The sequence below is a fragment of the Sinohyriopsis cumingii genome, chromosome 1, assembly GCF_028554795.1.
Source record: "Sinohyriopsis cumingii isolate HCF-2022 chromosome 1, ASM2855479v2, whole genome shotgun sequence".
NCBI classification, from domain to species: Eukaryota; Metazoa; Mollusca; class Bivalvia; order Unionida; family Unionidae; genus Sinohyriopsis; species Sinohyriopsis cumingii.
In genome coordinates this window covers 97136768-97151731 of record NC_142961.1, presented here as the reverse complement: position 1 = coordinate 97151731, position 14964 = coordinate 97136768, and the positions used below count along the sequence as shown (strand labels likewise).

Genomic DNA, 14964 nt, shown 5'->3' with positions numbered 1-14964 from the left:
TTTATTATATGCTCACTTTCTTATTTTACCTAATGCTTAATTATATTAACAAAATACACTACAAGAAACAAAGTAACTGAATGTATGCCGCATTCCAAACTAAATACACAAGCGCAGATTCATCATTACACAACAACATTATTACTGCGCACACAGTGACTGGGTGGGACATCATGCTACATGTCTGTGGCATGATGCCAAAGTGCTAGACATCACTATAAACTGCCACATTGCAGACATCATAGCGATAAGACTGAACAATTCTTAAAGCTACGTTGAAAATCCAAAATTACATCATATCACTGTGCATATAACTCCGCCCTGATAAATTTGAACTTAGTCACGTGCTTGAGATAACTTTCGAAAGAAAACGGCATGTCTAGTTAAAATTAAAATTTAGAGTCATATTGTGAATAAATGCGCATTGCAACAACTTTTCCATTTGATCTGGAATGAATAGATTTTGCTATTTTTTTCAATTCTACGAAAATTTGTGATTATGGACTGGATTTATATGTGACAATTCCACATGAAATACATCGGACTGAAGAAGCGAGTTAGAAGCATGCTGACATCTGCAAATGTATTTGTTTCTGCCACTGAATGTTTGAAATCATAATGTGGGAAAAATATGAAGTCTTTCATTTGCAATTATCAAAAAGACACTATGGAATTTAATGCTTATTTCATTCTGAGTGCAGTAAGGAGGACGGAATTGCACTTGTATTCGAAATTACACTACATTTTCAAAATGTGTAATCAAGATTGAGAACCTATGACATGGCTCATTAATTCGGATTTGCAAAACTAAGAAAGTACATTTTGAGGAAATTCAGGATGTAACACTAATTATATTCTTTTGCCATTCTTATTACCAGCTTAACAAGACAGTTTATCCCTTGTCCCTTGTATGTTATTTGTAAGGAACCTTTCTGGTATCAACTGTATAGCTAACCTAAATCCGAAACATTGTATACAAAAAGTGAACGCAGAATGTGCCAAAGCAGCTGGAATGTGGCAGTCCACAAAACATCTGCTTTACTTCATTCAGAAACAAATTTAATAAAAAAGCCTACTATGCGAGTGTACATGATTTGTTTACAAATCAAAAGTACTGGCGTCTGCGTCTATTGTTTGTTTACAATAGAAAGTAGTTCCTTTATGCACATGAATGCAATATGAAGGTGTGCAATATTGTAAAATACTGAACGATTCTGACAATGTAAAGTTAACATAATAATAGTACTTTAGTTCTGATGTTCCCTGGAAATATGCACAGACAAAACAAACTGTTTTCAAAAGGATTTACATTTTTATTGGAAGTTTCCACTTTAATATTTTCATTCAAGTGTTTTCAAAATAAGTTTCAACTGAATCAAGGAATTATGTAAATTAAATCAAATTTATTTCCAAAACTACATGTATTTAAATATTTTATGCCATTTTGCTGTTCTCCTTAACCTTAAAGGGGACAAAAACCTGACCTGCACAATTTTTTTGTAAATAGAAGGATATTAGTAGTTTGTGTATATAATCTATCCCGACTATTTTTTTCTTTGCATCTATTGTATTTGCACAAACATTTCATACAAAATATTGTCCTGTATTCCAAGATCAAATGGAAAGAACCTGCCCGGAATTTGTTAGCTCCCTTCCATACAAACAGGATGTGAAATCATTTGAGATGATTAACGTATAAGAGTTGTATTCAATTTGTGCAGCGAAGTGTCAAGTAGAAACAAGATGGCTAAATGTGCAGCTCTAAATTGTGTGATTAATAGCAGTTCTGGAACAACCCTCAATTATTTTACGCTTTTTTTTCCTCCTCCATCTTTGAAAAGTAAGAAATTATCTACCAAATGAAATAACATTAAAGAAATGTTTATGCATTTTCATTCATTTCATTCAATGTTTACAACATCAATTCATTATGCAAGTTTGATTTTGTATATAACTGCATCGGATGAATATGCATTTTTCTTCCACACTTACGTTCAAGACTTTTCCACTCGTGTAATAAACCCATCCTTCCCATTCTGCATTCATCTTGTTTGTGTAATGCCGATAATAGAGAAATAAATCACTTATAATTAAAAGTCTGTGCATAAACTCATTAGATTTCTTATAACTACACGCACCGGAACATCATGATACAATTTTTTTAAACAAATGTTACTGTCAACTCTCCTGATTGATAAATCTATTATGTTAACATTATTCATTAATGTGGTAATTACTCTCAAACTTGGACCAGGCTGATTCGGTACAAATCACTGACTGATTCGGCCCATATATCTGGCTGATTCTCCAAACTTCTAAGCTGATTCGGACCATGTGAAATGTTATTCAGTTTAGTCCAGGATTTAAATGTGACATTTAAATTTGTTTTTAAAGATGATCTTCTCATTATGTTGAGCAGTTCAAATATGCATTTAAAGAACAAAATCCTGTTAGTACGCGTGATCATGGTATTGTTATATATAAAATAACGTAATCATGTTTATTGTGCATCGGCAATTTAATAGTGAAATATTTGTTAAACTTCTCAACTTTAAATAGTTTGTTTTATTGAGAAATAATAAAATTACGATCACTGACAAAAAAGAAGAAATAAACTTAATGATGGGCGTAGTACATGTGAGCTTTCAGAAACCGTCTGAATTATGCGCATTAGCCATGATGTTAAACTCAACAGCGACTGGATTTCCTGAGTAGACATCAATTATGCTTTTTATCGAGTTCAAGTATTATTCGTCAATGGTTAGCAAATCTCAATCATGTATAAAACTGCTGATGTCACATCATGCTTACACCTGCTCTATTCTTCCAATTAAAATGCATTTAATGACTTGAAGAGCAGGGCAAAAGGGATAGATACCACTTTGTTTTCGTTAAGTACAGAAGCGGAGTTGATCAAATGGAAAAGTTGAAAAATTGCACATTTTATAGATTTAATAACTTATTAAGCTGAAGAAAAACAACAATAAATAAAGCCTTAACAAACACGTGGTGACATCTCAGAATTAGTATATATGATCCTTGGGGTGACTTCTCCAGGCGCAGTGGGGCAACTTCTCCGACCACCATGGGGCGACTTCTCCTAACACTTGGGATGAGTTTTCCCAGGGCGAGTTCTCCATAATTCGTTATCAACAATGCCAGTGTGTACACAGTGTCTCAAATGACGTCACACCCGCTATTTTTACATGGGGAGGGAAACCCATTGTTCTATTCAAGACAGATCGGTAGAGTTGATCGGTTTTTCATAAATTTCTTCGTAACGAGTAAGAATAAAAGGTACAAATTTTCAGAAAATGAACCTTATACATTTAGCAAATTATATATGAAGTTTGCGCGAATTTCAGTTTTGCATGTTTGTCCCCTTTAATGACAGCTACAGTATATTGTATACAGATAATGAAGTCAATCACAGCCACAGCTCTAGATAAACAACATATCTGAGCATATTATGCAAAAACAAATATACGTTTCTGGTCAGCCGACTGTTCCTGTTTCTCATTGCCGACCCTAGCATTTTCCTCCGTAGTTTAAAAAAAAAATCACCCTCCCCACCAAAAATCACATTTAATATAATGTTGAAAGCAAACAACACTCGACCTACTTACCCTAATTTTAAAACCAGTGCAATTGGAAACATTTTTTTGTTGGTCTTACTACAATAATTTGATTAAAGATGCACAAGAAATTCTTTAATGCATTCATATTATTCAGAACAATTAAGTCTTAGGCATTTAGTACAAATGTGTCAACATATTACCAGTACTCTTGTGATAAGCACAGTCCATGTTGTTTTGTTGTTGTAGGGTTTAATGCCATTTTTCAGCACACGATAGGCTATACATGGTGGCCAGTATTAATGGTGGAGGAAGAACCCAGGAAAACCCAGGAAAGAACCACCGACCCATGAGAAGCTATTGGCAAGCTTTCTCACATACCCACATTGGCCAAATCTGAGACTCTAACCCACACAGAGTTGAGATGGCAGTGATCCATAATAGAGTGCTTTAGACTGTTCGGGGGCCCCCTCCATGTTTTGTGATGGGTCATTTGATCACAAGTAAAAGATATTCACTGCACATCTGTAATGAGCCATACAAATGAATACACCCTGATTTAGTCATTCACAATATTAGAATGTGAGTATTAGAACATCAATTCCCTGCATAACATTTGGTTCATATTCTGTTGGGTTTTTCAAACTGTGATTAAGAGCAAAAACAAATTCCACAAGAAACGGTACCTGATGAAGAAAAGAAGTTAAACTCCAGTATCAGAGCTCAAGAGTGGATATGTAAATGTGCATGTGCAAACTTGCAACGACTTGTATCAGTCACAAAGCTGTTAATAAAGAAAACTAAAACTAGAGTCAATTCCAAAAATTCACCATGGAACATGTTCAAATTGTCAAATACAACAAATCCAAGCATGCCATACATGCCATAACAAGATGTCACACATAAAACACAATTTTTAAATATCTTAATCCTCTGACACGACCCTGTTTAAAAAAAAATGATTTTTCAGTAATCTATGCCAAACAAATTATTTTAAAGTAAACTATGTTTCTCCAAGAATAAGTTCCCCAATCACATTATGTTAGGAATATTAGCCTGCTACCTCGTGAATACAGAATAAAAGACAAAAATTGTCTTATGCTATCTATTTTTAGACAAATGGCAGTAACTCTTGCCTATTATCTCCCTTTGATACCACCAGGTGTCGTCAGTTTGTAGCTAAGCAAGACATTAACGCGGATGCTCGCATGGTGGGATGGTTGGGAGGGTTTCAAGCAATATGTTTGGGTAAGTATTCTCAGAAAACTTAATTTACTTAAAAATCTTGCTTTCTCCTTCAAATACATTCCCAATCGCATTACGTTAGGAGAATAAGTATTAGGAGGAGGAGATGCTGAGCAACCAGCCTCTACCTCGAGTATCTTTCTGGAGATGAGTGGCTGGATACCCCAAATGAAAGATAACCCGTTCTCCTAAGGATCCAAGCAACACAGCCCGAGATCCCTTGATCTGGGCCTCACATAGTCCGAGTTTCCTCTAACCCTTGCCAGCCCATTTTTGATATTTGGATATTTATGTTGGGGTGTAGGGTCAGAGTCCATTCCCTATCGAAAAGATGGAATTTGCTGACATGGGGTAGCCACTTACTAGCTGGCCCAGCAAACTTGAATGACCTTTCATCGAGATATACCTGCATGAAATAGCTAGGAATATGATTTTCTTCAGAAATTGCGATTATATCATTCGTTCTGTCTTTAATCCGCTGACAGACGAGACGAAAGTACATCGATGTTGAAATTTGACCTGGATCTGGCCATTTGCAGTCCTAGTCATATGACTACACAACTCTTGTAACCTACATGTCAATGATATCAGAGGTCATACAGTCACGAGACATATGCCCATAAAATGTAGTACGTATGTTGTCTGCATGGTTCCATGCTTTTCTAAATATAAATTTCCATGTCTTTTCCAGAATGAAATTAATTTTTTCCAGGTTAACATATGATCATTACTGAATGAAATTAAAAGAATATTTTGGATTATATAAAACAAGCATTTTTCAAATCTGAACATGTCTCTCTTTCAAGACTCTCAAAAATATTTATGTTAGAAAAGATGATCATGTAAAAAACCACAAATGAGTCACACAAACCAAATTCGACTATATGCCTATAAATTGGCATTTAAAGCCATTTCAATGTACAGAATACAAATCCTAACTTTACTTTGGTGACCTGCATTATGTTGTTATGTGGAAGCAACATAATGAGCATAAATTATATTGTTTCCTTTCAAACCTTTAATTCTAAAGAATTCTAGAGCAATATATGTGCAAGTTATACAAAGTAAACATTTCCTATCACAGTCTAAAACAAACCCAATAAATGCAAAGTATTAGAATCTTATCTTGTAACGAAAAATCAACCCTGGATTTATGTGTGCCAATAAAATCTCAAAAAAGATTTTTCAACCAACCTGAACTCCTCAAGACAATTTGGTTACAAAATTCCATCATTTAAAGACATTTACAAAAGGGTTGATTTAAATTTTGACAAAAGACCTTCAAAATTATATCTTGTTGTATAAACAAGGACTGAATTTTTTCTGTAAAATCAACTGTCTACCGTTTTCAATGATAAAACGAGCAATACATCAAAGTTTCTGTTACCAATTTTGATCGCGATTTTCTTCAAGTTCAACAAATAGGGATAATTTTTGGGGGTATTTTTGGGTTAAAAAATGGGATCCATGCCTGACACCGCGTTATAAGCGGGTTTGCGAGTTATCAGGGCGTGAGTTATCGAGGGAGAGGTGTATAAAACATGCATTTTCTGTATCTTAAGATGTTTATCTTTCAAGACTCTCCAAAACATATATGTCAGAAAAGATAATCGTGTACAAAACAACAAAATGAGTCACATGAAACAAATTTGACTATATTCCATTAAATTGGCATTTTAAAGCCATTTCAATGTACTTAATGAAAATTCTAACTTTACTTTGCTGACCTGCATTATGTTGCTACATGGAAACAATATAATGAGCATAAATTATTATGTTGTTTCCTTTCAAACCTTTAATTCTGAAGAATTCAAGAGCAATATGTGTGCATGTTATACAAAGTAAACATTTCCTATCACAGTATGAAAAAAACCCCGATAAAAGCAAAGTATTAGAATCTTATCTTGTAACAAAAAAAGTTTAACCCTGAAATTATGTGTGCCAATAAAATCTCAAACAAGATTTTTCAACCAACCTAAACTCCTTAAGACGATTTAGTTAAATATTCCATCATTTTAAAACATTTACAAAAGGGTTGATTTAAATTTTGATAAAAAAACCTTCAAAATTATATATTATTGTATAAACAAGGACTGAATTTTCTGTAAAATCAACCCGTCTTCTTGTAGTTCAATAAACCAGTCTGAAAACCTGTTATAATACATGGGCTCTATCATTTCATAATATTTAATAAAATGGACAACAATTTCCCATATCTCCTGCACTCTATTTAAGATCTGAAACCAATGCTTCAAGATACATGTCACTGTGTAATAGTTTCGCACCAAAGTTCAGCTCAAAGATTTGAAATTGTTCTATTCCGGTTTTCCTCCAAATATTCTAACCCCATTTTTCACATTTTGGACATTTAGGATGGAGTGTGGGTTCAGAGCAATTACATGTAAAACATTTGGAATTTGCCACCACCATAAGATAGCTTACCAGAGGGCCAAGCAAATTTAAACTATGTTAAATAGACTTATATTTATTTTCTCAAAAATGGCAAGTATTATATTCGTTATGTCTTTAATCCGCTGACTGACTAGACGAACTCGACATAGATGAAACCTGACCCAGTACTCGCCATTTGCGTTAATAGTCACATGACTTCACTCTCAAATGACACCTTAAGTCCAATAGTCACGTGATCTCAACAACAAACTCCTTTCTAATGTAGTTGTACAAAATGTCAATTATATTAAATGAAAGTCAGATACCTTTTTCAAAAACCAGAAAGAACATATAATTCTCAACATATTTATTTTGAGAACTACAAAAAACTCGGCCAGTCTGATTCATCAAACAGAGTAGTCTGGTACCCGGCTTTGTAAGCTCCCTGCGTGAGAGAGCACATGTTAACAAGGTAGTCACATGATACAACAAAACTCTGGAAGTAGGTCTCGGAATATAGAGAATTTTGCGCTCTTTCGTTTTTGTATTTTTATTACAACCAGTGTAAGACTTTCATTTAATATTTTTTTCCAACAATATTTGAAAATGACAGTTGTGAGATTCTGTGTGCTCATGTGACTAGCAATCAAAATTGCTAGTACCAGCTCAAATTTCATCAGCGCATTAGTTTTATCGTCTTTCAGCAGATTCAAGACATAATGATTTTAATACTCGCAATTTCTGGGGAAATAAATAATTTTCATATCAATTTTATGCAGGTATAACTTGATTTAAAAAGTTTAAGTTTGCAAGCCCATCCACTAAGTAGCAATGCTTTAATGCCACCATGTTCTCCTCTTGTGATGCTATACTGGTTTTCATACCTTCCATATAAAAAAAGATACGGATATCAAACTTTCTGTGAAACAAAAAGTCTACTAGATGAATCTAATCCACCGCGTGTTGGATTGTCTCAACAAATATATTTATGCCAAGCACCCAAATGATCCATACTGCAATCTCCTAATATTCTGGTTAGGACTCGATAAATGTAACTCAGGATCAGTTCAATTACGAGTCAATTACGTAATGTTTCGGGCATCAAGTTGTGGAGGGAAAATTCCCGGGGTTTTCCAGACTTTTGTCATTATTTGCAAAATTCAAGGACTTTTCACGATCTGGAAAAAAATTCTAATTTCTTCTGACTTTTTCCCATTTTCCCGGTAGCATGGGAACTCTGTCTGTAAATGGAAGACGTTCAAGCTCAGTTCATCTTTTTGGGGGGCATTCCACATGGTTCTGTTCTTCAGCCGATTCTCTTAATTCTGCATACTCAGCCTCTTTCAAGTTAAATTATTATTTGGCTTCTCACCAATTTTATGCTGGTTAATCTCAAATGAAAAATCTAGTTATCCAACTTAAGTTGATTCAACCATCTGAGGTGGAGAGAAGTGCATTTTTCATGTTAAGTCATGGATAACATGTAACAAGCTGTACATAAATGATGATAAACTTGAATCCATTCTGATCACCTCACAAAAACTTTCTTATAATCAGTATCAGCAATACCAGCAATAAATTCACACAATTAGTATGAAACCTAGGTGTCACTCTTGACACTTCTCTACCTTTGTATCTGCATAAATTCACACAATTACAATGAAACAGGTGTCACTCTTGACACTTCTCTACCTTTGTGCCTACATAAATTCACACAATTACAATGAAACATAGGTGTCACTCTTGAGAAATCTCTTACTGCACCTACACATAAAAAACTCATATAAAGCTCAAAATGAACGTGTGATGAATGAAATAAACAAAATACCAGTCATAATAAATAATTAAGCCCCATAAAATTAAATGGCCAGTCCCATACAGCACACGTGCATTCAGAATTGAACAAGTTGGTAGTTGTGTACATGTATATTCAATCTCGTAACAGGGTCATTAACTGCTTAAGGACTAAACATGTGGTTTGCATTTAAGTGTAAATTGTGTGTTCTTTTTTGTTGTTTGTATTTTTACACGGAAGCTTCTACATGGAATTTAACTGTCCATACATCAGATGATTACTTTTCATATTTAAACAGTAGGGCAAAATTAACATTGTTCAAGAGAAGCTCAGCAAGGTGGGCCTCTCGTCAAGTCAGTGATATAAGGTCTACAATCAAGCACAAAAGTTTATGACAATCTATCAATTAAAAAAAACCACACAAACAAGCAACAAAACAATTGGACCTTTATAAAAACATGAAAATATTTGTTACTGGATAAAGAAACAAAAGATACAAGATAGCAAAACATGCAATGTATTGCCTCTATAACATTTATCCCATGTAATGAAACCAATACTCTACTAGAATTCAAGATAAGATTGTTTCTTCCTTTTAACTGAAGAATATTGAAACAATCTGATATTCTTCAGCATTAACAAGATTATTCAAATTAGCTGCTGTTGTTCAAAGTGGAAGTCAGCTTGGCACCATTTACATTAAGGACAAAGTAGGCATCATTAGACATCTTTTGGTAAAAACCCCATGTCATAATGATCATCCATTCATGGAGAATAGTGGCAACAAGATTTATAAGATAGTCATCATGGCAGCCATACTGGATGTACATCAGGCAATATTTTTTACTTAGGCCCAACATGTTTCATGAAAAAAATATGCTGATATAGACATCCATTTAAGCAGAGTTAACAATATTTTCACAATATGACTTTCCATGATGGAGTAGCAATAATAAGATTTTCAAGAAGGCTGCTGTGGCACCCATATTGGACATCAGATTGGCACCATTCTGATTTAAGACCAAATTTCAGAAGTCAGATCAGCACCATTTTTATTTAGGATCAGCTAGACATCATAAAATTTGATGAATAAATGTTGATATGACCATCCATTTAGCAGGTGTAATGATAACAAGAATTTCAAAATGGCCAATGTGGTGGTGGCCATAATGAGTGTCCAAGTACAGTGTAACCCTGCTATAGCGAGCTCTGTTATAAAGTGAATTTGGATATAACACGGTCATGGTGTGGCTTCCGAAATTTCATATACATGTATTTTTCTTGTGCACACAAAATTCTTTCTTAAAAAGTACAACAAAAAAACCATAATAAGTTTCTTATCATTTTGGGGAAGAGATCGAATATGAATAATACAAGACGACCCTAGCCTGGCTCCTGAAATTTTTATGTATTTTTCTCAAACACGGAAAAGTATTTTTGTCTTCTTAAAAGTAAGAAAAAAAATGCATACAAAGTTTATTCTGGGATCGCATGGGTCTTCGCCAATGTCGTAAACTTGGATTGTTTTTCCTTACTGGCAGCAAAACATACCATGTGGCTTTTTTATTTATTGGTGACATTGTTGGCTGTTTAAACTTTTATATACAACCATTGGTTTGGAGTGCAGAAGTTCAAAGGTCACATGAAATGAAGCTGCAAAATGGATATAAATGCAATGAAATTTATCTATTGTTACATAAACAAATTCTTTGTCCATACTGACAAACCATCTAAACAGTGCATTGTTATATCATAATCCGCTTATCTTGACATCTAGCATGAGTTCTGTATGTTGTGAAATATCCGGTTTTTTGTTGTTGACATTTCTGGTAACGGAGATCAACCAGACAAGGCATTGTCTCGTAATCTTTCATCAGATTTTCGGCTGCTTGCTAGTAATTAATATATTTACAAAGACTGACATTTGTATGGGGATGGTAAGTAAAATTCCTCTTCTTTTCACTCAAATCCTTCAGAACACTCACATTTTCTGTAATAATCCCTGTCAACAGAACACCTGCATCTCTATTGTCCGTTGACCCTTTGTTAATTTTCAGACACATGCGTGGAAGGCAGCATCATGCTGCTACCACAAATGTAAAACAAAAAAAAGACACCTTACTTATTGGTTTATTCAATAGCCAAGGAGGGATATTAACTAGAAAAGGAAACAGATTACCTTTAAAGCACTGACTGTTATGAAAACGTACTCAGCAAATGGAAAAAATACTAGTCTCAATCATGCAATACAATTATTTGATGTTGCCACCACAATAAGAAATGGGCATTGTTTGGTTCTCCAAAGCTGTCCTTTAACGGTGACTTCAATAGCGCATGCACCCTTCATCAAAGAAAGCCGACTACAATCTTTCAATAAAAGTAAAGAACTTTTCTTCAAAGGAAGTCAGTACCAAACTAAATAAAAGTGATGGAATCTGATGGATTTTCGCAGTTTCCAACGTGACTGGAACATGTTAACTGTGCTGTGAAAGTTTCCTTTTTGTAGGGAAAAAGTTTATGCTTACGAACGCTACCAAAGGCGCCTTAAAATGCAAACTAACTTTTTCCCGACTTGGAATGTACTGAAAAGTAAATGTGCTTCGTCATTCATTACGTGACTGTGCTATGTTTTTACACTGAATTCAGACCAATATGACCTGTTACAAAATTACTGAATATTTTAAAGCAGTGTGTGTTCATATTTTCGATGGAATCACTTGTATTGTGGATTCAATGAATATGATGAGGTTCACGGGTGAGTACACGGTGTTGATTCTCTATTCATGTATTCATATAACATTTATATATAAACAGGATTCAAGTATATGTACCAATTCATGGTTCTCTAAATAAAGTAAACTATTATATGTCTTCTCTGTTTTCACTACAGGTGTATTTATCATTTAATATGCATCAATTTAAGAGGGTAACTGTGCTAATGAAGCACGTATTTTACCGCCCGCATTTATTACCTTAAACCCCCCCAATTTTTTCTGGGTACATTTTCTTCAGCTAACTGACCTGGATTCTTATAACACGGTTCGGTCTATAACACTGTCAGGTTCTATGGCTCCCAACTACCGTGTTATAGCGGGGTCACAATGTAGCAATATTTTCAAACTTATACTATGGCCAGTGTAACTACAAATTAGAACTGAGAAGGCTTAAGTATCTTTCCATAAGGACAACATTTGTGGTCCCTTGAATGACTCTCATATATAGACTCCACTGTATTCTTATGATATGATCAATGTAGAGTACCTTGTCATACTGTGGGGCCTCTGGTGGATTTTCTTTCTGTTCAGGGTCTGTATATTCATTATTGACATAATAGCCGACTCTGATGAATTCCTTATTTCTGTAGGAACAAGTCAATAGTACTACTGTCACCCCAACTGCATCTGCAATTGGAATCTTTGCTGTGTCAGGAGGACCTGCCTGTGAATGGAGAGACATTAACAAATAACATATATTAGACCATTGTCTGCACACTTTTACATTTAGGGTAAGCAGTTTAATATTTTTGATATTACAACATGTCAACATAATTTTATTTGATTCTGACTGGTCCAAATAAGCCCATGAAATTCTTGCACAGTATTCTCATTAATGATTGGCTGCAACTGTGGGAACATATTCCTTAACCCCACCATCTGGAACTTTTTGATTTTACTATTACTATCAACATATGGCGGTCATTTTTCAAATCATTTGCCAACTGGGAATTAAGGTAACAATGTCACATATGGTCATTATACCCCAACAGTGTTTTGTTATGCTATGTATAATTGCATATAATGCACTGAAAAATGGCATTAAAATCCAAAAAAGAACAACAAAAAATAAAACTAAGGGTATTGGCCATTTGATAGCAGACATAGGGGCAGGGGTGGGAGGTTATTCCTGTAACATGGAATCCACCCTATATACAAGAGTGGTTTAAATGTCAACTTCTAGGAGAATATAAACTCATCTCTGTTCATAGAAAAACTTGAACATAAACTAGCCTCCCAAGTGAAAGAACATTATCAAACTACAGCCTTTAATGTGGTAAAATAGCTCAAATGATTTAATGTTTCTTACATGATGCAATTCCAACTGTCTACTGTTTCAAATCAAATAAACTAATATCCAGTAAAAAATACAGTACAGTATATCTGAATTTCTGCATCCAGTAATAATACTTTCACATGAACATCAAACAACTTCCAGCAGTAAAAATGACATTTGTGAGGTGTAACATTGATCGACTAACCTAAACGGACTTTAGATTTGTGACATCACACTGAACTTCCATACACATTCTGTGTTGAAAAGTGTTGTTGTCTGAGTCAAATGCTTTATTTATTCAGAAGGACAGTTTCTCATTGAATTATAATTTGTAAAAATATATCTGCTTTTAAATGTCATTGGTTATAAACTGCAAAAATTTCAAATTTTAGTTTGGGACTAACTATTTGTATATGCAACAAATGAAGGGTGCAACATCTAAAGTCGGAATGAACAAAATTATTTCTACTTTTTTCTCTCCAAAATGATTCCATGAAAAAAAACAGTGATAAACATAATTTCAAATGGGAAATGATTTAATATTAAATTTACCCATTCAAGATCCTCAATTTATTATATTTCAACATGGACTTACCTCAGGAAAGAGCTTCACAAAAAATTACATCATGTGATAATTACAACAAGTAACACCACAAAATTATATCATGAAGTAATGGAGTCAGTTCTGTTAGGTGAAGAATTCTCTCTTTTTGATCCAGTACATAAAGTACTTATTTCTCATAGTTATAAGCACTTATTACCTATAAAGCAGACTGGTTAAAATCTGTGAGAACTAGAAATTGGTACTAAAAGTAATTTTCATAAAGCAAGCTTTCCCACAATCAGCATTATGGTCAATCTCACCAACTTAGCAGACAGTCAAATTATAAAATGTTAAGTGTTGTGATAGAAATAAATTCACAAATATGTTCATTGATAATGCTTACCAGATCATATTATTGTAAATGTAAATCAACTGTCTCCCAAATCTAGTCAAAGCAAAAAATATGTTCACCATCATGTTTTAGCAAGATGATAAAAAGTCATCTGCTTGCTATGATGCAAGTCAGAAGATGTTTTCTCCTTGAATAGCTATTGGTGCCAAATATTAATTTTTAGTACTTCAAGGAATGTAGCTGCAGGGAGAGACTGGGAGAATGTGAGCAGGCAAATACAAAACAAATAATTTTTTACTCCCATAACTGTCTTTCTTCCAATATGTTACCCAAACATAAATCATTAGCAGAATAAATAAGAGATGGGAGTTACATCCCCTTACCCCTGAGCTGGTTGTGTTTGCATTTTCCTGAAGTAGCTTTGAGTCCTGTTCAGGATATGGAGCTATAGGGTTACAGCATGGACAATGCGTGGATGCATTTTTGAGAATAATGTGGATGCAGCAAAACCAGTAGAATCAGATCAACTGTTGTCATTAAAAAGTTGCAATGGGAATTGGAAGTTGACAGAGATCCTACCAGGTCAAATTAAGCCATTTGAGATGAAAGGTGGAGAATATCACCTTTGCCTCCATCCCACAGCTTGAACAATGACAGCCTGGAAACAGTTGCACCTGAACACTATGCTGTAATCAAAAGTTATTCATTATGGCCTTCATTTGCAGGAGGTTTATGTACATTAAGCACCCAAAGAAGGCAATCTGCACTAACTTCAAAGGTGGGAATAAGTGGACACTGTATCATTTGTGCTGATCATGATTTTTGGCAGTTGATCCTTCAGTGAGATTATCTCTGTCCACCAGGGGAGGTCTTCCCATTTGCTGAGATGAGGCCTCAGATAATAAAAAAACTGATCATTGGGGCAGGTAGGTAAAATCTGGTTACCACTGTATGAGATCAGAGATTGACAACGTACAGCACACATGTCACAAGATGGCACATCAAAAGGTTT

At 34.5% G+C, this 14964-nt stretch overlaps 1 protein-coding gene across 1 annotated transcript in view; it reads right to left on the bottom strand.

Annotated features, from left to right (window-relative positions):
• Positions 1 to 14964, bottom strand: part of LOC149807396 (histone chaperone asf1b-B-like) — a 68679-nt gene that overhangs the window by 18403 nt on the left and 35312 nt on the right. The window contains exon 3 of the mRNA XM_089966282.1: positions 12268 to 12444. Coding sequence (XP_089822408.1) covers positions 12268 to 12444 — 177 coding nt within the window. The remainder of the gene's footprint in view (positions 1 to 12267; positions 12445 to 14964) is intronic.